Below are 23,628 nucleotides of genomic sequence, written 5' to 3' on the forward strand. Positions count from 1 at the left end.
AGCTGACCAGAGACAAGGCTATTCTGGATTTAGCCTTGTGTAATGAACAGGATTTGATAAGCGATCTTGAAGTAAAGGAGCCATTAGGAGGTAGTGACCATAATATGATGTTTTTATCTGCAATTTGAGAAGGATAAGGGCAGATTGGAGGTGTCAGTGTTGCAGTTGAACAGGGGAAACTATGGAGCCATGAGGGAGGAGCTGGCCAAAGTTAACTGGATGGATATCCTAGCAGAAAAGACAGTGAAACAGCAATGGCAGGTATTCTTGGGAATAATGCACAAAGTGCAGAATCAGTTCATCCCCCAGAGAAGGAAGGATTCAAAGGGGGGAAAGGGGCCACAGTGGTTGACAAAGGAAGTCAGAGATTTCATTAAAAAAAGGGAAATATGACAGAGCTAAGGTGAGCGGGAGGACAGATGATTGGGAAATTTTTAAGGAACAACAGAACTTAACTAAAAAGGCAATACGGGGAGAAAAAATGAGGTACGAACGCAAGCTAGCCAGGAATATAAAGGAGGATAGCAAAAGCTTTTTCAGGTATGTGAAGAGAAAGAAGATAGTTAAGAACAATGTTGGGCCCTTGAAGAATGAATTGGGTGAAATTGTTATGGGAAACAGAGAAATGGCAGAAGAATTTAAAAGTACTTTAGATCTGTCTTCACTAGGGAAGACACAAGCAATCTCCCAGATGTATGGATGGGCTAAGGACATAGGGTAACAGAGGAAATGAAACAGATTGACATTCGGAAGGAAACGGTGATGAGTAGACTGATGGGACTGAAGGCTGACAAATCCGCAGGTCCAGATGATCTGCATCCTAGGGTACTAAAGGAGGTGGCCCCGGAAATTGCGGATGCATTGGTAATCATTTTCCAATGTTCCTTAGATTCAGGATCAGTTCCTGAGGATTGGAGAATGGCTAATGTTATCCCACTTTTTAAGAAAGGAGGGAGGGAGAAAACAGAGAACTATCGTCCTGTCAGCCTAACGTTAGTAGTGGGGAAGATGCTAGAGTCCATTATTAAAGATGAAATAGTGGCATATCTAGATAGCAGTGATAGGATTGGGCTGAGCCAGCATGGATTTCCCAAGGGCAAATCATGCTTGACTAATCTATTGGAGTTTTTCGAGGATGTAACCAGGAAGTTAGACAAGGGAGATCCAGTGGATGTAGTGTACATCGATTTTCAGAAGGCATTTGATAAGGTCCCACATAGGAGATTGGTGGGTAAAATCAGAGCTCATGGCATTGGGGGGAAGATATTGACATGGATAGAAAACTGGTTGGCAGATAGAAAACAAAGGGTAACGGTGAATGGGTGTTTCTCGGAATGGCAGGTGGTGACTAGTGGGGTGCCACAGGGCTCGGTATTGGGACCACAGCTGTTTACGATTTACATCAATGATTTAGATAAAGGCATTGAGAATAACATCAGCAAGTTTGCTGATGATACTAAGCTGGGTGGCAGTGTGACATGTGATGAGGATGTTAGGAGAATTCAGGGTGACTTGGATAGGCTGAGTGAGTGGGCAGATACTTGGCAGATGATGTTTAATGTGAATAAGTGTGAGGTTATCCACTTTGGGAGTAAGAATAGGAAGGCAGATTATTATCTGAACGGTGTAGAGTTAGGTAAGGGAGAAATACAAAGAGATCTGGGAGTCCTTGTTCATCAGTCACTGAAGGTGAATGAGCAAGTGCAGCAGGCAGTGAAGAAGGCTAATGGAATGTTGGCCTTTATTACAAAGGGAATTGAGTACAAGAGCAAGGAAATCCTTTTGCATTTGTACAGGGCCCTGGTGAGACCACACCTGGAGTATTGTGTACAGTTTTGGTCTCCAGGGTTAAGGAAGGACATCCTGGCTATAGAGGAAGTGCAGCGTTGATTCACGAGGTTAATTCCTGGGATGTCCGGACTGTCTTACGCAGAGAGGTTAGAGAGACTGGGCTTGTACACGCTGGAATTAAGGAGATTGAGAGGGGATCTGATTGCAACATATAAGATTATTAAGGGATTGGACAAGATAGAGGCAGGAAATATGTTCCAGATGCTGGGAGAGTCCAGTACCAGAGGGCATGGTTTGAGAATAAGGGGTAGGTCATTTAGGACAGAGTTAAGGAAAAACTTCTTCTCCCAGAGAGTTGTGAAGGTCTGGAATGCACTGCCTCGGAAGGCAGTGGAGGCTAATTCTCTGGATGCTTTCAAGAAGGAGCTAGATAGGTATCTTATGGATAGGGGAATCAAGGGATATGGGGACAAGGCAGGAACCAGGTATTGATAGTAGATGATCAGCCATGATCTCAGAATGGCAGTGCAGGCTCAAAGGGCCGAATGGTCTACTTCTGCACCTATTGTCTATTGTCAACCTTCGTATCATCTGCAAACTTGGCAACAAAGCCATCTATTCCTTCATCTAAATCATTGATATACAGCATAAAAAGAAGTGGTCCCAACACCGACCCCTGCAGAACACCACTCGTCACTGGCAGCCAACCAGAAAAGGATACTTTTATTCTTACTCGTTGCCTCCTGATGAGGATAGAAGTTTATAGGGATTGGTGATCAGGGCTCGGGAGCTTAAAATGTTTGACGAGATCAAAAGAGTGTGAAATGTTATGCATGTAGGTTGGAGTGGACTAAAACAAAGGTGGGGGGGAGGGTGGGAAATAGAGTTGAAGTATGTGGACCTCAATTCAGAGGTGCAGGAGCAGGCACAAACAATAATCTTATCCAGACAGTCAGGGTTGTGGATCTTGGGTACAAGAAAGAAATGAGCAGCGTGGGATAAGGGAACTATGAGGTTGGTGGCAGTGGATGGGAGATCTCTAGTCAATAAAGTTGGTGATGGAGTAAGAGACAAGGGGGTGATGCTCCTTATCGGGGTCACTTCCATAGGGTATGTAAGAGAAGGTGTCCGAGAATTGCTGCCTTTAGTAAAACAAAATGTTAAATTGTTTATAACTAAAATATTTGAATCAGCTGACAGTAATGTACATAAAATCAAGTTATTTTGCTAAGAGGTGTTTCTCCATTTTTATTTTTATTTTATTTAGAGGCAGAGCACGGAACAGACCTTTCTGGTCCATGAGCTCTACCACCAAGCAATTCACTGACTTAACCCTAGTCTAATCACAGGACAATTTACAGTGATTAGGCTACAAACCAGTACACCTTTGGACTGTGGGAGGAAAGCCCCACGCACACGGGAAGATGATACAAACTTTCTTAGAGAGAATGCTGGAATTGAATGGTGAGCCCAGATGCCCCAAGCTATAATAACATTTTGCTAACTACCCTACTATTGTACCCACTAGTCAACTTTCCAACGTTGTTGGAAAAATAATCCTTCAGCTAATAATTTAAGAACTCCACCATGGATGGTCCCAAGCCTGGCTGTGAGAGGAAGATGGCTGGTTATGGGGCTAGCAACCGCTTTCTATAAAAACCTATTGTTACAGAAATGGCAACAGAAGCTCAAAGCCCTCATCCCTGGGAGAGGAAAGATCTGGGTATATGTGCAACACCTGGGGACAATTTGAAATAAGTATTAATTTATCTGCATATGGTCCCTAATGGACTATACTCCTTTGTTGGTTACTATCCAACTCATAAAATACTTACAGAATGCACTGAGAATTTTAATTTAATTTTATTTAGAGATACAGCATGACAATGAGACTGCACAACACAATTACACTCTTGTGACCAATTAACCTACTAGCTTGTTTATCTTTGGAAGGTGGGAAGAATTCACAGCACCCAGAGGAAGTCCACACGGTCACGGGGAGAACAGACATTGGCCAAATTGAACCTGGGTCGCAGGTACTTCATTAGCGCTTTGCTAACCACCACACTACCATAGCAGATAGCATAACACTGTTACAGCACCATGTTGTGCTCCTCTTTGTCCCTCTAATTTCTACTTTTGCAACCCCTACCCAGTCAGAAAAGGCTCTACATTTTCAGTGTTCTATATCTACCCTGTGCTTCTTTTTTATCAACCCCTCTATACTCCTTGACAAAGGGTCAATTGGATTTGCCATTCTTATCCTTCTCTCTTATGGTTAGACAATAACTTTGATTTCTCAGTTTTTCACTTTCAAAGAACTCCCACTTCCTGAATGTAGATTGATTTTGGGGTTGTATTTTTGCATCAGTAAAAGATTGATTAAGTTTTTAAAAAAGTGTGTTAGGTTTATAACTAATGTGTTTTTTTTTGAAGATCAGAGCTTAGACATTAGTCTACATTAATGATTCAAGAAAAAGGACTGAATGCAAAATTTGCAGAAAATACCATGAGAGACGTGAAAGTAGCTGTGAATAGGACTCAAAGAGACTGAAGAAGACTTAGACTTGTTAAATTATGAGCAAGTAAGAGGCAGATAGAGTATACTATGTTTTACATGAAAACATTCATTTTGGATATGTTTGAAACAGAGGGCAACATCCTAACTGTTTAGAGAGATTTTTGATCTTCTTATATATGAATTATGTGAAATTAGCATTCAATTAATTAGAAAGGGAAACAGTATGGTAGCCTTGTTTGGAGTACAAGAGTAAGAAAATCTCACAATAATTATGCTGAACTTTGGTGAGGCCATGCCTAAAATTGTGGATAATTTCAGCTTCTTTATTTCAGGAATCATACACCTGTTTTGGAAGAAGTGCTATGAAGCTTCATTAATTCGATTCCTGGATTGGAAGGATACTTCAATAAGGATATTGAATAGAAAGAATCTATTCTCTAGAGTTTAAAAGATTGAGAGGTTATTAAATTAAAATGTAAAATTATAAACAGGAGTTAACGGAGTGAATACTGAGAGGTTTTTTCAGTTGACTGGAAGCTTTAGACTGAGGGGAAATAATCTCAGGTTAAGAGGTCAGACACCAACGCAGCTGGAAGTAGACTCCTCAGTGGCTTGTGAATCTTTGGTATTCTTTAGAATTCTGGATTTGATAACCCAGAAAAACCAAAGCCAAGTTCAGGAGATTTTTGGTATCCAGGGGAAAACCAAGATAGAGTAAAGTGAAAGATTAGAGTAATGTTCTCCAGTGCTACTGCAGACTTCGGAAACTATGTAGCCAACTGTTCCTTTAATATTTTGTGTTCCTATGCTAATGAATTAGCCTTTCAAAAAATTAATAATTTCTAGAATTCTAATTTTATAAAATCACATTTATAGTCTTCAAGTTTTAAAAAGGTACAACACAATCCTAGTCTGGTGTGACATAAATATCCAAAGTGTAACTGACCAAGTAACTCAAGACTGGAATTTGGAGAAAAATGAAAAGCAAACTGCTGGTGGAACTCAATGCATCAAGCAGCATCCGTGGAAGCAAAAGGTAGTCAATATTTTGGATCAAGGCTCTGCATCAGGACTGCCAGAACATATTCCATCACTTTACCTTCATGGAAGTTGCTGGACCCTCTGAGTTCCTCCAGAAGATTATTAGCTGAAAGCAGAACACAGCATGGCTTTTCGCTGGTATTTTATGTTTGATTATTGCATAAATTGTATGCTATATTAGCTTGCACAATGCCATAAGGCTATAAGACGTGGAAGCAGAATAGGGCCAAGACAAAAGCTGCAAATGCTGGAAATCCAAGCAACACACACAAAATGCTGAGGGAACTCAGCAGACGAGGCAGCATCTATGGAAAAGAGTACAGTCGATGTTTTGCGCTGAGACCATTTGACAGGACTGGAGAAAAAAAGCTGAGGAGTAGATTTAAAAGTTAGGGGAGGGGAGAGAGAAACACAAGGTGATAGGTGAAACATGAAGTGGGAGGGATGAAGAGCTGGGAAATTGATTGGTGAAAGAGATACAGGGCTGGAGAAGGGGGAGTCTGATAAAAGAGGACAGAAGGCCATGGAAGAAAGAAAATGAGGGAGGAGCACCAAAGGGAAGTGATGGGTGAGCAAGGAGAGAAGGTGAGAGAGGGAAAAGGTGATGGGGAATGACGAGGGGGGAATTACCAGAAGTTCGAGAAATCGCTGTTCATGCCTTCAGATTGGAGACTACCCAGACAGAATATAAGGTGTTGTTCCTCCAGACTAAGTGTGGGTTCATCATGACAGTGGAGGAGGCCATGGATAGACATATTGGAATGGGAATGGTAAGTGGAATTACAAAGGTGGCCGCTTGGAGATGCTGCTTTTTCTGGAGGACTAAACATAGGCACTCGGCAAAACAGTCTCCCAATCTATGTTGGGTCACATCAGTATAGAGGAGACCACACTGGGAGCACCAGGCACAATATATGACTCCAACATACTCACAGGTGAAGTGCAGCCTCACTTGGAAGGACTGTTTGGGGCCCTGAATGGCAGTGAGAGAGGAGGTGTAGGGGCCTTCAATCCTCTTCTGTCAGATTCACCCTTCTTTGGCCCTGTATCTCTTTCACCAATCAGCTTCCCAGATCTTTACTTCATCCCTCCCCCTTCAGGTTTCACCAATCACCTTGTACTTCTCTCTCCCCTCCCCTCACCTTTCAAATCTGCTCCTCAGCTTTTTTTTCTCAAGTCCTGTGAAGGGTCTCAGCCTGAAATGTTGACTGTACTCTTTTCCAAAGATGCTATCACTGCTTTATTATCCCTTTCAACCCCATCCACTTCCCTTCTCCCCATAACTCTCACAGATCAGGAACATATCTCTGTCTTAACCATACACAGCTGTTTCTACTTCATAAAGCAGGAAATAAAGTACTAAAGAAAAGAAATCCACTGATGGCTTTCAAAAAATTACCAGTTAATGGAAGGAATGGGTAGAATACAAAACCTGTTTTTATAAAAATAATCTTTAAAACTGGAAGATGCGAACACTTTTGCTCCATATGCAGAAACTGACTATCTATTATCACATGCACTTCGTCTCAAACTAAATAGATTCATCGTTTTGGATAATGTCTGAAAAATCTTGTCCATAGTCAATTTGTAGTCAGGCAAAAAAGTACCATTTGATCCATACGAACTGTATACACATGAGAGAAAGAGATCTATGTTCCACGTCCTCTTGTGTGAGTACCTCATTGATCAGTGCTGAAAGGTAAGCTACGTTTCTCCTGTGCTCTTCACTCATATAATTTCCACTGAAGAATACTATCTGTGGAACACAAAGTTGAATTTGCATGGCAATCAACACGCTAAAATAAGTCAAGCTCTCTGTGTTTGAAGTATCATGTTCTTACTATGATCTGAATGACTGGATAATGTGGTGTTGCTGGAAGGAAACCATAATTTACTATCTCACTTATACAGAAAACAAATGATGCAAGTGCCTAAGTGACAGGGCAGATTAGTTGTACTCTTCTCACATAAATTGCATTATGATAGTTTTAATTCCTTGGTCCATTAAACACTGACTAATCTATGTTTTATGGAATGACTTGTGCATACCTTTCCTCCCCTACCTCTTTCTGTCAAAAGTACCTGTGACAATTGTTCTTTGAGAGGTACAAAACATAAACTGAAAAAATCTGATTTCCTTTGATAAAATTAACCACCTGTAGTACTTATTGGCATTATTGTTTTTCATTATGTGTCAATGAAATAGTGCTCAGAGCTGTATCATATTCAAACAGTGTGCCATTTGTAGCATTAAAAATATCACTAAGCCCCAATCATAATGAAGGATTTTAACATCAGCATAGATAACCGGGGTTTTAAGTTATGGTTCCGCTCATCATTTTTTAACATTACTTAGTTATGCTGCTACCTTCAAGACCTCCTTTGTCTTTCAGGTCATCTTTGTTTGAGCCTTTTCCACCCTGGGGAGATGAGGTGATATCCAGATTTTCCAGCCCAGTGAAAGATTTGCTTCCCCCGTTCTCGTAGAGTTGTCCATGTACTGGCTGCAGCTGCCAGGTCAGGCCAAACAGGTGCACTGCTGTAAAACCAACAGGCAGGTTTTATTTATGTATGCAGATCTCTGCGGTCAGTTAGACAGATTCAACAAAGTGAAAAGATTGGACTCATTTACATGGGATTTCACCACTTACTCTATATGATTTTCAGAAATGTGGAAAATGATTTGGCACAGTGGGAACACCTGTGACAAATCCAGTAACTTTTTACACTCACCACGTAAAGCACAATATGCTGCTTAATTTCTTAGCAGGTGTAAATGATAAATCATATTGCATCACCACACTTGTCCTGATCATAAAATGAAATGAATCTTTGAAAAAGAGGACTTTAGATATCTGTACTAGATGTTCCACTTACATGGAAATGCTAGAGAAGAATATATTTCCTCATTGCATTTTTCAAAATCTGGTCACTGTCTTTTTTTGATAAAATTACACTAAAGGGTAGTATGCCACTTCTCACCTAAAGTTAAGAAAACCAGTTTAACAGATAAGTAATAAAACTCACCCAATGGCCTAACAGGTAAATAAATTGTACAAAGTCGTACAGACCTTGATTATATTCCTGGTGTGTGCTTGCTGACTTATCTTACAAGGCAGTGATTACTCTGAAAAGGAACAGCACTGTCAGGGTTGTTAACTGCTATTGAATGATCTTTGGTGGTAACAGAGCAGTAAGGACAAGATTGGACTTGTCGCTGATAACCTTCACATTAAACTCTGGAGGCAGCACCTTTTACTTAGGTAGTCACATGAAGGATGACAACTTGGATGGAGTGCCAAAAGATCACTTGTGATTTGGCAACTGCATCTCAGCGTGGGCAATATCTTCAGTAGGATTTTTCCTAGGTAAGTTACAAATTGTGCTTTATTCATTAAACACAACAAAAAAAAGTAAAAACAATGCAAGCAATCTATACGACCAAGTCAAAATCTCAACACTTACTAATGTGCTAAAAAGCAAACATTGAATTATAAAAGACAGTGATAATAAACCTGATTCTAAATCTAATTTGCTTCATCCTTTACTTATCATGGCAAGCTAATGATGCTGCTAGTAACACCAAAAAGATTAACTCCAAAAGGAACATTTGGTGAGATGCAAGAAGACATCTTCATTGTGAATATATTATTCCAAGATAACACATTTTCAAAAATAATAAACTTTCTGTGTCTGCCAATGATCAGTACACAAAAGAAGTCAAATTCTTTATATTTTAGATGAATATTTTCTTTCAGTAGACCAAAAGTTGTAAATCTTAGTCAATCATATTTGGTAGATGGATTGGCATTGAATACATCAATCTAGTAAGTTAATGGGAAGCAGGAACGGTAATCAGTCAAAAGTAGTTAGGAAAGCATTATTACCAACACATGTTTGCATGTGAACTTTAGGCAGAAAGCTATAAAGCAAGCTGTTGGTTTTTGAGACAATATATTAGTTTATTGACTCTCTTAAATAAATCTAGCGGACTACAAAAAGTAAGTTCAAAGTTGAAAGACCAAAGTAAATTTATTATCAAAGTACATATATGTCACCATATACAAGACTGAGATTCATTTTCTTGTGAGCAATCTCAGTAAATAAAAGAAACGCAAGAGAATCAATGAAAGAATTCACCCAATAGGACAGAAAGCAACCAATGTGCAAAAAAAATCAATAAAATGTGCAAATACAAAAATAAAGAGAAAACAAAAGAAATAATAAAAAATTAAAAATAAACAAATAAATACATAAATAAATAAACAATAGATATCGAGAACATGAGGTGAAGAATCCTTGAAAATGAGCCCATGGGTTATGCGAACAGCTCAGTGATGAGGTGAGTGAAGTTGGTTGAGTGTTGTAACTCTTTCTGAATCTGGTGGTGTGAGTCCTAAGGCTTCCATACCTTCTTCCTGATGGTAGCAGTGAGAAGAGAGCATGATGATGAATGCTGCTTTCCTGCAACAGAGCTCCATGTAAGCGTGCTCTGTGGTAGTGGAGGTGGGGAGGGGTTGTGCATTACCCATGATGGACTGGGCTGTATCCACTACTTTTTGGCTTTTCTGTACAAGGGCATTGATGTTTTCAATCAGGTTGTGATGATGCAACCAGTTCATAAAATCTCCACCATGTACCTACAGAAGTTGGTTAAAATTTTAGATGACATGCTGAATCTTCGCTAACTTCTAAGAAAGAGGAGACACTGCTGTGCTTTTTTCATAATGGCACTTAAATGCTGGGACCAGAATAGATCTTTTGAATTGATAGCATTAAGCAATGTAAAATTGCTAACCCTCTTCTCCTCTGATTCTCCGATCATGACTGCCTCTTGGGCCTCTGGTTTCCTCCAGATGCTTACGTGAGAATGCTGTTCTTGGACTACAGTTCAGCATTCAACACTATAATTCCATCCAGGCTCAACAAGAAGCTCAGAGACCTTGGCCTTGACCCTGCCTTATGCAGCTGGATCCTGGACTTCCTGTCAGATCGTTGGCAGTTGGTAAGAGTTGTCTCCCTCACCTCCACCCCTTCTGACTCAATACAGGAGCCCTTCAGGGCTGTAACCTAAGTCCCCTCCTTTACTTCCTGTATACCCACAACTGTGTCGCCACCCACAGCTCCAATCTGCTAATTAAATTTGCCGATGACACTACATTGATTGACCTTATCTCAAACAATAGTGAGGTGGCCTACAGGGAAGAAGTCATCTCTCTAACACAGTTTTGTCACAAAAACAAAGGAGCTGGTTGTGGATTATAGGAGGAATGGAACCAGACTAACCCTTATTGACATCAATGGATCTGGGGTTGAGAGGGTAAACAGCTTTAAGTTCCTCGGCATTCACATCACTGAGGACCTCACATGGTCTGTACACACCAGCTATGTGGTGAAAAAGGGATAACAATACCTGTTTCATTTCAGTCAGTTGAGAAAGTTTGGTATGGGCCCCCAAATCCTAAGAACTTCCTACAGGGGCACAATTGAGAGCATCCTGACTGACTGGATCACTGCCTGGTATGGGAACTGTACTTCCCTCAATCGCAGGACTCTGCAGAGAGTGGAGCAGACAGCCCAGCGCATCTGTAGTTGTAAACTTCCCATGATTCAGGACATTTACAAAGACAGGTGTGAGAAAAGGGCCCAAAGGATCATTAGGGACCCAAGTCACCCCAGCCACAATCTATTACTGCTGCTACCACCCGGGAAACAGTTCTGCAGCATAAAAGCCAAGACCAACAGGTTCTGGGACAGCTTCTTCTACAAGGTCATCAAACTAATTAACTCACACTGATCTGAATGTATTTCTATGTTACAATGACTGTTCTGCTTATTATAAATTATTATGATTGCATATTGCACATTTAGATGGAGACATAATGTAAAGATTTTTACTTCTCATATACGTGAAGGATTAGAAATGAAGTCAATTCAATTCAATTCAGTTCCTGAAGTCAATAATCATTTTCTTGGTCTTGTTGACATTGAGTGGGAAGTTGTCAGATTTTCAATTTCCCTCGCATACACTTATTTGGCACCACCTTTGATTCGGCCAATGACATTGGTGTCGTCAGCAAACTGAAATATGGCATTGGAGCTATGCTTAACCTCACAATTATAAGTATAAAGTGACTAGACACACTCATCTCTGCATTTTTTTAATAAAGTCTTTGACAACTCGGTGTTTTCATTCGATCCTCTAAAGCAGGGGTGTCAAACTCATTTTGGGTCACGGGCCGGATTGAGCAAAATGCAGCTTCATGCGGGCTGGATCAGTCAGACGCGTGCGAACGTAGCTTTCAATGCCTCCGTTTTTTCAGCCTGCTCTCATGTGTCTCAGTCTCTGCTATAACTACAAAGTGTTTCACTTTACAAATTCCGTTTCTTATGAAGAAGACTGCCGAGCAAGACTGCCGAATAAACACTAAAAACCCTGAAAACCTGGTACCTGAATAAACTCAGCATTAGCCATATCATACGCCATAGGCGCTTCGATTACTGGGGCCAGCTTTAATAGTAATTAGATATTATCTCGCAGGCCAAAGATAATTCCACCGCGGGCCGGATTTGGCCCGCGGGCCTTGAATTTGACATATATGCTCTAAAGGGTTCTTGAAAATGCCCAGTCTACCGACTCAAAGTAATCCCATCATCACCCCTTAGTCTCTTACGACTAGCTCTTTGTTGTCCATGTCTTTGGAGCCTTGGTCTTTAGCCTTTGTCTGTATGCAGGTAGGTGGAGGACAGTTGAGTGATCAGAGTTTCCAAAATGCGGTCTAGGGGTGGAACATCAGGCATTCCTAAATCTAGAATAGCAGTGGTTAAGTGTATTGGGACCCCTGGTGCTGCAGGAGATATGTTGATGATAATTGGGCAGAGATTTCTTCAAACAAACTTTATTGAAGTGCCCAATGATTATTTGAAATGTATCAGGGCAGGCCATTTCTTTTTTGCTAATCATGGCACTCAATACATCAAGTGATTCCTTAATATTGGCCTTTGGCTGCATGTAAACTGCAGTGGGATCATGGAGGAGAGCTCTCTTGGTAAGTAGAATGAATGCATACTTAACTATCAGATGTTCCAGGTAGGGGGAACCAGAGTGCAACAAGACTCCTATGTTCAAGCACCGCAAAGAGTTTATCATGAAACATAAACCCCACCTTTTGCCTTCTCCAAATCAGAGTCCCGTCCATTTGATGCATTGAGAAGCCCTTGGGCCTTGCCAATGTATCGTAGATGTCCAGAGTGAGCCATGTCTCTGTGAAACACAGACCACAGCAATTCCTAATTTCCCTCCAATACAGCAAGCTTGCCCCTAGATACAGTAATCTAGCCCTTAGATACTCCAGTGACTGTACATTTGTTAACAAGATGCTGGGTAGGGGAAGTTTCATTTGAATTTTCTTTTAAAGAAAATTCGTAACAAAATATTTTGAGATATATCATGCCATAATTTTATCAGAAGCTGGTTGCTGCACCTGTTATGTAGTATGATAAAGTAGTCATTCATTTTTATTTGATGGAGTTTTAAGATTTAGATTTAAAACATTTGCATTCTTTCCAAGATGTTTTATTTTTGGCTTGGAAGACAGAGTTATATCAGCCTGCAAAATAAACTACTTAGATTTCTTGGAAAGGTGTGTTTGGATTTAATTAAAAATAAATCTCTTTTCTTCACTATTTCCCTTTAATATGCTCTAAATCTATCACTGTTTCCAGAGGTACTTTGATAGCTTTGCCCAGCAATAAAAAGGATGAGAAGTGTCTATGTATTAACTTGTTGAGCCCACACTTCATTCTCAATCTAATTCTGCATTTTCACACGACAGAAGGATTACCCCAGGGGTAAGTGTGGTATAGACAGCATTTTTATGTCAACTGACAGCTTTTGTTAGTTTTTGAGTTCAGAGTCTATTATTTTATTCAAATTAACACCATTAATGCATACAGCAGGATGGATTGTTTTTGAGTTGTGCAGACTGGGAACACAATACAAGAACTTTGGTGGTAAGAAATTAAAAGCTTGCAAGGAAATCTTCTTAGTTTCCCATAAATTTAAATAGAGGAAGATTAGTCTGGAATTGACTCTGTTGTGCTTGCCACTCAGATGATATATGCAAAACTTCTCAAGATAAATATAGATCCCAGCAAAACTTTATACTATGTAATTTCTCATGAACAAAAAGATTATTTTTAATGCAAATCCATTTCTTACCTAACATTGAAGTCCTGCATTGCATCGATGGCACGCTCTAGTATTAGATATGCTTCACTTCCATGAGATCATAATGTAAGTGAAGGGCATGTCTTTCTCTCAGGCTAACGTAAAAGAACTCAGAATATTACTTTAAAAAAGAATTAGTGTAATTTGATCTGTTGTGCAGGTCAAATCCAACTTTGAATTAACCAAATTAAAATATATTGTTATTATAAAATTATTATTTAGAGGATCATGTTGTGCAGATCCTCTAAGAAATGTTTCCCTTTCTTAGAACTATAGCATTTTGGAATCTATTGCGACATTGTATAATGCAACATAGATGTTGGTCATATTTTCCCCTCAGTGCTTTATCTCTCTATGCTCCACACAAATTCTCTTTGTCTCCTTCATTGTTATAAAATGTGCATAATGCCATACTGCTAATTCACAGTTAACCTGACTTTGGATAAACTGATTGAAAAAATTAATTGCAGAGACAATGAAATATCATGGATTCTGCAAATTTGAAATGGAACTAGAAAATCTTGAAATACCACGCACAAAATGTTTGAGAAACTCAACAGGCCGGACAGCATCTATGGAAAGCAATAAATAGTTGATGTTTTGGGCCTTCATCAAGAATGGAAAGGAAGGGGGAAGAAGTCAGAATAAGAAGGTTGGTTGGAGGGGAAGGACTACAAGCTAGAAGGTGATAGGTGAAGGCAGGTGAGAGGGAAGGTAGATGAGTGCATTAAGGGGGACTGAAGTGGGAAGCTGGGAGGCGATAGGTAGGAAGAGTTAAGAAGAAGGAATCTAGTTGGAGAGAAGAGTGGACTATGGGAGAAAGTGAAGGAAGAGAGGCACCAGGGGAAGGTGATAGCCAAAGGAGCTGGAGTGGGGAACTGAAGAAAAGGGAAGAGGGATGGAGAAAATTAACAGATGCTAGACCAGTAGATTAGTCAATAACTATGGAGAAGGAAGCAGAGTTTACAATGTGGATTTTTTATTGGTAATGATGGTAAAATTATTGGCAATTGCCATCACAATACCAAAAAAAAAATGACAGTTCTGTTGTGATTTCCATTCAGATATATTTTAAAATTGAAGCCTCAAAACTGCTGTCTGTGACTCAATGTTCTTCCACAGAATACACTATTTTGTAGCCTTCTTCAATAGACTTAACAGAATTGAAATGGCATCAATTAACTTGCTGTAAAATACAGTTTGTATCACAAAGTTTGAATAAGATTTTAATAATACAAGAATATAAAAATAGAAACAAGAGTGGGTCATTTGGCCCTTCGTGGCTGCTCTGCTACAAAGATCAAGATCGTTCCTCTCCTTCACCCCTGCTTCATTTCCCTCTGTATTGCTTTTCATCCCTCAATATCAAAAGATATGAGGGGTGGAGCTAGGTTTCAATGAGATCATTTTTCATGTTTCTAGACAACACACGCCAAGTCTACTCTACCAAGTCTCTGCTCACATAACAAAGCCCCAATCCAGGAATCAGTCTAATGAACAATGTTCCCTCTAATTATTTGTACAGCTGTGCAGACCAACCATTGCTCTGAGCCAGAAATTTTTACACCCTGAAAACTACATGGCACATTTTATGATAGAAAATTCCACCTGCACAGCATCAAAGGCTATGAGCAGGAGTGCATTTCAGTGACTGTGTGGCTGTGCACCCATGCAGCTTGGAGGGAACAGTGCTGATGAATCATTATTACATGTCCTGTGAAGTGGCACATATATCTTTTTTCAGGTAAGGAGATCAAAATTGCACATAATCCTCCAAAGCACTATAAAATCACAATAAGACCTCTGAACTCCTATAACTCAATTCATCTTTGAATATAGGCCAATATACTCCTTGCCTTTCCAGCTGATGCCTGTACCTAATAATATTCAGCTAGGATTAATGGCCAGCAAAATCTTTGCCTCCTCCAAAAGTTAACAAACTTGAAAGTTAAAGACTTTGAGATATAACCATATATCCATATAACAATTACAGCACAGAAAGAGGCCATCTTGGCCCTTCTAGTCTGTGCTGAACGCTTACTCTCACCTAGTCTCACTGACCCGCACTCAGCCCATAATCCTCCATTCCTTTCCTGTCCATATACCTATCCAATTTTGCTTTAAATGACAATACTGAACCTGCCTCTACCACTTCTACTGGAAGCTCATTGCACACAGCTACCACTCTCTGAGTAAAAAATTCCCCCTCATGTTACCCTTAAACTTTTGCCCCCTAACTCTCAACTCATGGCCTGTTATTTGAATCTCCCCTACTCTCAATGGAAAAAGCCTATCCACGTCAACTCTAACTATTCCCCTCATAATTTTAAATACCTCTATCAAGTCCTCCCTCAACCTTCTACGCTCCAAAGAATAAAGACCTAACTTGTTCAATCTTTCTCTGTAACTTTGGTGCTGAACCCAGGTAACATTCTAGTAAATCTTCTCTGTACTCTCTCTATTTTGTTGACGTCTTTCCTATAATTCGGTGACCAGAACTGTATACGATACTCCAAATTCGGCCTTACCAATGCCTTGTACAATTTTAACATTACATCCCAACTCCTATACTCAATGCTCTGATTTATAAAGGCCAGCATACCAAAAGCTTTCTTCACCACCTTATCCACATGAGATTCCACCTTCAGGGAACTATGCACCATTATTCCTAGATCACTCTGTTCTACTGCATTCTTCAATGCCCTACCATTTACCATGTATGTCCTATTTGGATTATTCCTACCTAAATGTAGCACCTCACACTTATCAGCATTAAACTCCATCTGCCATCGCTCAGCCCACTCTTCTAACTGGCCTAAATCTCTCTGCAAACGTTGAAAACCTACTTCATTATCCACAATGCCACCTACCTTAGTATCATCTGCATACTTACTAATCCAATTTACCACAACATCATCCAGATCATTAATATCTTAGATTCCATCTTAATTTTAAGTCTTGTGTCTAAATTTCACTCTCAATAGGTTTAAAAAAGTTAACATTGTGCTTTTGCTTTCTTAATTTGGTATATGAAAATTCCATACTGTTACTGAATACTCATCTAGTTTGATAACATCAGAGTTATTGTTCACAACATTTCTCACTGAACAAATATCCAGCAATGACAATAATGGCTAAGAGGAGGTTGGTGGCACAAAAATTGTAATACATAGGCAATTATTCAGAAACTAGCCATAAACATCATAGCAACACACACAATAAAGAGCTTTGACCGTTTGGGATTGATTGGCAAGAGCAAATTAAAGGAAGGCAGGGGCAAGCACAGCGGCCATTGTTGTAGTTGCAGTTTTCTGAACAGACAGAGTCAGGGTGGTGATATTGAGGCTTTAGCTCTTCAAGGCTTCAGTCAGAGAAAGCAATGGAAAGAAAAGGTCAATGAGGTTTTTTTTTCCTTCCCTTCTTTATAACTTCTCAGCTAGGACAGTAGAGATGCCAGGCAGGATAACTGAATGCTCCTCTTGCGGGATTGTGGGAAGGCAGGCAGACCTTCAATGTCCCTGACAACTACAACTGCAAGAAGTGCATCCAGCTGCAGCTTCTAGCAAACTGCATTAAGGAGTTGGAGCTGGAACTGGATGAACTCCGATCATTTCAGAGGGTGATAGATAAGACACATAGAGAGTTAGTTACACCCAAGGTGAAGGACACAGGAGACTGGATGACAGTCAGGACGGGGAAAGGGTTTAAGCAGCCAGTGTGGAATATCCCTGTTGCCATCTCCCTCAATAACAGGTATCTCACTTTGAATACTGTTGCGGGGTGTTGACCTGACAGAGGAAAGTCACAGTGATGGATCTTTGGCGCCGAGTCTGGCTCTGTGACTCAGTGGGAGGGGTGGGGGGGGGGAAATAAAAAGCAAGCTGTGATGTTAGTTAATGGAAGAGACAGGACAGTCTATAGGAGAGAACGAGATTCCCGGATGGTATTGTGCCTCCTGTGTGTCAGGGTCCAGGATATCTTGGATCAAGCCCTCAGCATGCTTAAGTGGGAAGGTAAACAGCCGGAAGTTATGATCCACATATGTACCAATCACATGGGTAGGATGTATGACCAGGTTTCGCTCGTTTTGCTTTGTTGTATTCCCTCTCTTTTATTTTTTACATTCGCTTTGACTTCCCTTGTCAGCCACTCTTGTACTATTTTGCCAATTGAGAATTTCTTCATTTTTGAAATACATCTGTCCTGCACCTTCCTTATTTTTCCCAGAAACTTACACAATTGCTGCTTTGATGAGGTCTCAGGGTACTTGAAGACATATGATAAATCAACAGTAGTCAGCATGATTTCCTCAACGGAAAGTCTTGCCTGACAGATCTGTTGGAATTCTTTGAAGAAATAACAAACAGGATAGACAAGGAAGAATTGATTGATATTTTATACTTGGATTTTCAGAAGGCCTTTGAGGAGATGTCACACGTGAGGCTGCTTAACAAGCTATGAGCCTATGATATTACAGAGAAGATACTAGCATGGTAAAGCAGTGGCTGATTGGTAGAAGGCTAAGATAAAGGAATGAAGAGAACCTTTTCTGGTTTGGTGCCGGTGACTAATGGTGTTTCACAGGGTTCTGTGTTGGGACCAATTCTTTTTACATTATGTGTCAATGATTTGGGTGATGAAATTGATGGTTTTGTTGCAAAGTTTGTAGATGATATGAGGGGCAGGTAGTGTTGAGGAATTAGGGATGCTCCAGAAGGACTTAGACAGATTTGGAGAATGGGAAAAGAAGTGGCCGATGGAATACAATGTTGGGTCATGCACTTTGGTAGAAGAAATGGAAGGGTCAACTATTTTCTAAATGAAGAGTAAACATAAAAAGCTGAGATGCAAAGGGACTTGGGAGTCCTTGTGCAGTATTTCCTAAAGGTTAATTTGCAAGTTGAGTTTGTGGTGAGGAAGGCAAATGCAATGTTAGCATTCATTTCAAGTGGACTAGAATATAAAAGCAAGGCTGTTATGTTGAGACTTTGTAAAGTACTGCTGAGGCCTCATGGAGTATTGTAAGCCACTTTGGGCCTCCTTTCTTAGAAAGGATGTGCTGAAACTGCAGTGGGTTCATGAAAATTATTCCATGATTGAATGGCTTGTTATATGAAGAGCATTTGAAGGGTTTGGGCCTGTATTCACTAGAATTCAGAAAAGTGAGGGATGGCTTCGTTGAAACTTACCGAATGGTGAAAGGCCTTGATAGAGTGGATGTGGAGGGATGTTTCCTATGGTGGGAGAGTCTAAGACCAGAGGATACCACCTCAGAATGGAGATGAGGAGGAAGTTCTTCAGCCAGAGGGTGGTGAATCTGTGGAATTATTTGCCACAGGCAGGTGTGGAGGTCAAATCTTTATATATATAAGACAGATGCTAATAGATTTTTGATTGATCAGGACATTGACTCCCCTCTCTGAACTCTCCTCACGAATGATCATGCAAAGTGTTACTTCTCCAGCACCTTTCAAAGATTGCTGCTTTGTTTCCTAAATAGTCTTTCCTTTTACACTCTTTTCCTGTTGCCCTTGATATATATCCAAACTGCCTGGCCGTTGCCACACAGATAGTCAGGATGTGTCAGACCTTAAAGGAAACGCTCTTATGTCAACTGAGAACAGTTGTATAAAAGGCTGCCAATGAGCTGACAAACATGAGGAAAGAGCACAGAACTCGATAGGATAGATTAAGGAAAATCTGAAAGCATCTTGATTACCTTTTTGGCAAAGACTATGCAGTTTGGATTTTATCATCTATCAGAAATCACACCGGATCCATCAATTCCAGATAATAAAATTATTTTTAATGTATTTCTGGCCAATTTAGCTGTTACTTGCAGTGGAACTGGTTAGTGATGAGCACCAAGCATAGCATATGGTTAATACTACAAATTAAGCAAGGACTTTAATACTGAATGCGGCAAATTATTTTAAGTGTTTTAAGAAGTGATAGAGAACACAAGAGTTGAGTTCTTTATTGTGGCACATGTAGGTCTGGTCATAGTAAACACGTGCTTTTTTCAGGTTATCTTCTTGCCAATGGTGGTTGTTGAAGTTAACCCAACAGGATTATGACTGAACGTACCTAAATCAGAATCCTACCAAAACAGTTTTGGTTGGAAGTATGGGTCTTGTGGTTGAATGTTATGTTGACAATAGTAAGGCTTTCATTTGGGACAGATAGTTAGTGCCAAGCATTAGGTGGCATGAGGTTAACTCGCAACATAATCATTCCGAGATCATATGATGGCAACGCCTACCTGCATTCTAATATGGACTGCTCCTTTATTTGGCCCTTAAGCTGGTGGACAAGAGTGCTGAGGTGATGCTCAGTAACATATGTGCAATCTTCATAACATCCAGAAGCAGCCTCCCATGGGTCAATGCCTGCCCTAATTACTCTACTTTCAAATCCTCTACTCTCACCGCTTCTTGTGATGATCAACATTAAGCATACACAGAAATGCATGATGACTTCTTTGGGATATAGTTGCAGGACAGCTCTGAAAGTTCCAGAAAACATAATTACATCAGTGGCCTCAGACAAATCTCTCTGTTACAAGTCAGTGTAACCACATGAAAAAGTTACTATTGCAACTTTAAGTGCAATAAGTTGCTATTGTACTCTTGAGCATATCCGAAAACCTGAATGGAATTAGAAATCAGAAGTTGAGTTCTTTATTTTCTAGCTCCCCTCAATTCTCTATCACTCAACGGCAAGATATTCTTTCAAAGAAACATATTCTGTCTCAACTGCCTCCATATCAAGATACAAGAAACAGCAGATGCTGGAATTTGGAGCAACAAACAATCTATTGGAGAAACTTAGTGGGTTGAGCAGCATCTGAGGGAGAAAAGAAATTAGTCCTGATGCAAGTTTTCAACCTGAAATATTGGTAGTTTCTTTCTCCCAACAGATCTTCTCGACCTGTTGAATTACTCTGATAGATTGTCTGTGCTCTCATAGCAAACCTGAGAGCAATTGAACAACTTCTTAAATAGAACAGGTACAAGGCTCATGACTGTTGTTAAATCTGCTTTCCTCTGTGCACTCCATATTGTATTATTCTCCTATACTTGAATCATTTTGACAGAAGAGGCTCCATTTAGAAACTGCATTAGGGCAATGTCATCCCTGCATCTTTTGAGGGCTAAAGATACAATGAAATCCATGATTTTCAGTTACATTAGCATTGTGGGTATCAATGGCTGATTCTATTTTACAACTGATTTTACAGTATGCATCAATCATTACGCAATTGAACTTCTCACCCCATCTCGCTGGGCAAATGCTGTCTGACTTGCTGCATGTTTCCAGCATTTTCTGTTCATGTCATTGAAAAAAGAAATCAATGGATTGCTTTTTATTATCCAGAGGGCTTGTGAACTTATAGACTGTCCTTTCAACTTTGGCTATGTAAAAATTGATTCTTACATCGAGGAAATGACTCATTCACTTGGTAATGACTTGAAAATCCAATAAAATTTCAGTGGAATGTGGTGTCATTTCTAATCACTCCTGATTAACAGTCAATTAGCAATGTGGACACAACTGTCACTTACATTCAGATTAGACTTAGATGAAAAAAAACTAATGAAGAAAGTTGAATTTTTAAAATAAGTTACGGACTGTCACTTCAGAAACTAAGTAGATGAATTAATATTTGGAGACAGAAGAGTCTACAGATGCTAGTCAGGCAGCATTTGTGGAGGCAGAAGGAAAGTCACCTTTTTGGGCTGAGTGCTGATGACAAAATACATTTAATATAAAGCAATGCCTATTTATTCCATTGCCTTGTCATTTTAAATGAGAAACAAAGGGAATATGTGGTTTATTATCAACAATTCAATGTCATTTAAATAGGATCTAATTAAAATAATATTCCACATTAATAATATTTTCATTATTTTGCTCTAATAGAATTGCTTGATGTTCAAAAGCTGCCAACATACATACTTTGTAATTTCCTCTTTCTGTTATCTTTTAATCACTAATCAAACAATATAAGATTCTAGGTTGAGACTACAGTTGGTGTAAATCTAAACTAAGTGTTTTGGGAAAGATGGGCTAGGATTTGACAGGCTACAATATATGCACAAACTCTAATGAAGAATGTGAAGTTGGCATGGTATTTCATTTAGACAGAGAGGCTATAGGCCAACATTTCCTGCAGTGTGTCAATAACAGCATCATTGGTGATAATTGCATTGTTGACTGAGACTTTATCAGGCAAACTTCAGTAAGCAGATCGCAGTTCCGAGTTCAAAGTAAATTTATTATCAAGGTACAAATATGCCACCATATTCAACCCTGAGATCCATTTTCTAGTGAGCATTCACTGTAGATACAAAGAAACACATTAGTCAATGAAAAACTACACATAAACATAGACAAACAACCAATGTGTAAAAGACAACAAATTGTGCAAATACACAAAGAGAAACCAAATAATAATAATAATAATAATAATAATAATAATAATAATAATAAATAAAAAATACTTTGAACATGATTTGCATCATTCTTGTTGTGGAATCAGTTCAGTGTTGAGGTGAGTGAAGTTATCCATATTGGTTCAGGTGATGGTTGAAGGGTAATAATCATACCCGAACCCAGGCATTCAAACATTATGGGCTCCCCATGGAGCCTACAAAATGTAATTAGGCCTTCAGTGCTGGCAATTTTGGTTGAGGGAAAAATCCTGGTTTATTCGCTATCCTACCAGTGGATTTGGAGGGATCTGGAGATTTTTGCAGAAGTTGAGTATACACACACACACACACACACACACACACACACACACACACACACACACACACACACACACACACACACACACACACACACACACACACACACACACACACACACACACACACACACACACACACACACACACACACAGTGACGTATAGTCCATGTACTTGGATAATAAGTTTACTTTGACTTTGACCTGCCATGCTGACTGTGTTGCCCAGCAAACTAGTCTTATCTGTCCGCCTTTGACATAACCCTCTAAGTCTGTCCAATCGATGTGCTTTAATGTTGTTGCCATCACTGAATCGTGGCTGAAGGATGCCTGTATTTGGGAACTGAATGTCTAAGGTTACACAGCATATCAGAGGAATAGGGAAGGGGTGGTGTGGCTCTACTGGTAAAGAATGGCATTAAATCAGTAGAAAGATGTGACATAGGATCCGAAGTTGTTGAATCCTTGTGGGTTGAATTAAGAAACTGTAAGGGTAAAAGGACATTGATGGCAGTTATATACAAGTCTTCCAACAATGGCTGGGAGTGGATCACGGATTACAAACAGGAAATAGAAAAGGCTTGTCAAAAGGGCAGTGTTATGGTAGTCATGTGAGATTTTAACATGCAGGTCAATTGGGAAAATTAAGTTAGTAATGGATCTCAAGAGAGTGAATTTGGTTAATGCCTAAGAAATAGCTTTTTAGAGCAGCTTGTCGTTGAGCCTACTAGGTGATCAGCTATACCAAGTTGGATGTTATGTTATGAACCTGGGGCGATTAGGGAGCATAAGGTAAAAGAACCCTTAGGAACCTGTGATCACAATATGATTGAGTTCAACTTGAAATTTGATAGGGAGAAAGTAAAGTCTAATTTCGCAGTATTTCAATGGAGTAAGGGAAATTACAGTGGTATGAGAGAGAAGTTGGCTAAAATAAATTGGAAGGAGCTGCTGGCAGGGATGTCAGCAGAACAGCGATGGCGTGCATTTCTGGGAAAAATGAGGAAGGTGCAGGACATATGCATTCCAAAAATGAAGAAATACTCAAATGGTAAAATAATACAACCATGGCTGACAAGGGAAATCAAAGCTTATATAAAAGCAAAAGAAAAGACATACAACAAAGCAAAAATTAGTGGGAAGATACAGGACTGGAAAGATTTTTAAAACCTACAGAGAACAACTAAAAAATATCATCAGAAGGGAAAAGATGAAAATATGAAAGCAAGCTAGCAAATAATAGTAAAGTAAATAGTGAAAGGTTTTTTTCCAAGTATGTTAGAAATAAAATAA

General features: G+C 39.6%; 1 protein-coding gene across 6 annotated transcripts in view; it reads right to left on the bottom strand.

The window, feature by feature from the left end:
- tenm1 (teneurin transmembrane protein 1) overlaps positions 1–23,628 on the bottom strand; it is a 2,244,326-nt gene that overhangs the window by 298,988 nt on the left and 1,921,710 nt on the right. For 5 of the 6 annotated variants that reach the window (XM_073058034.1, XM_073058032.1, XM_073058029.1 and 2 more), the window contains one exon: positions 7,722–7,892. The exons of the other annotated variant lie outside the window; for it this stretch is intronic. In XM_073058034.1, the coding sequence (XP_072914135.1) occupies positions 7,722–7,892 (171 nt within the window). The remainder of the gene's footprint in view (positions 1–7,721; positions 7,893–23,628) is intronic. 6 annotated transcript variants of the gene reach the window in all.

The sequence above is a fragment of the Hemitrygon akajei genome, chromosome 10 (genome assembly GCF_048418815.1).
Source record: "Hemitrygon akajei chromosome 10, sHemAka1.3, whole genome shotgun sequence".
NCBI classification, from domain to species: domain Eukaryota; kingdom Metazoa; phylum Chordata; class Chondrichthyes; order Myliobatiformes; family Dasyatidae; genus Hemitrygon; species Hemitrygon akajei.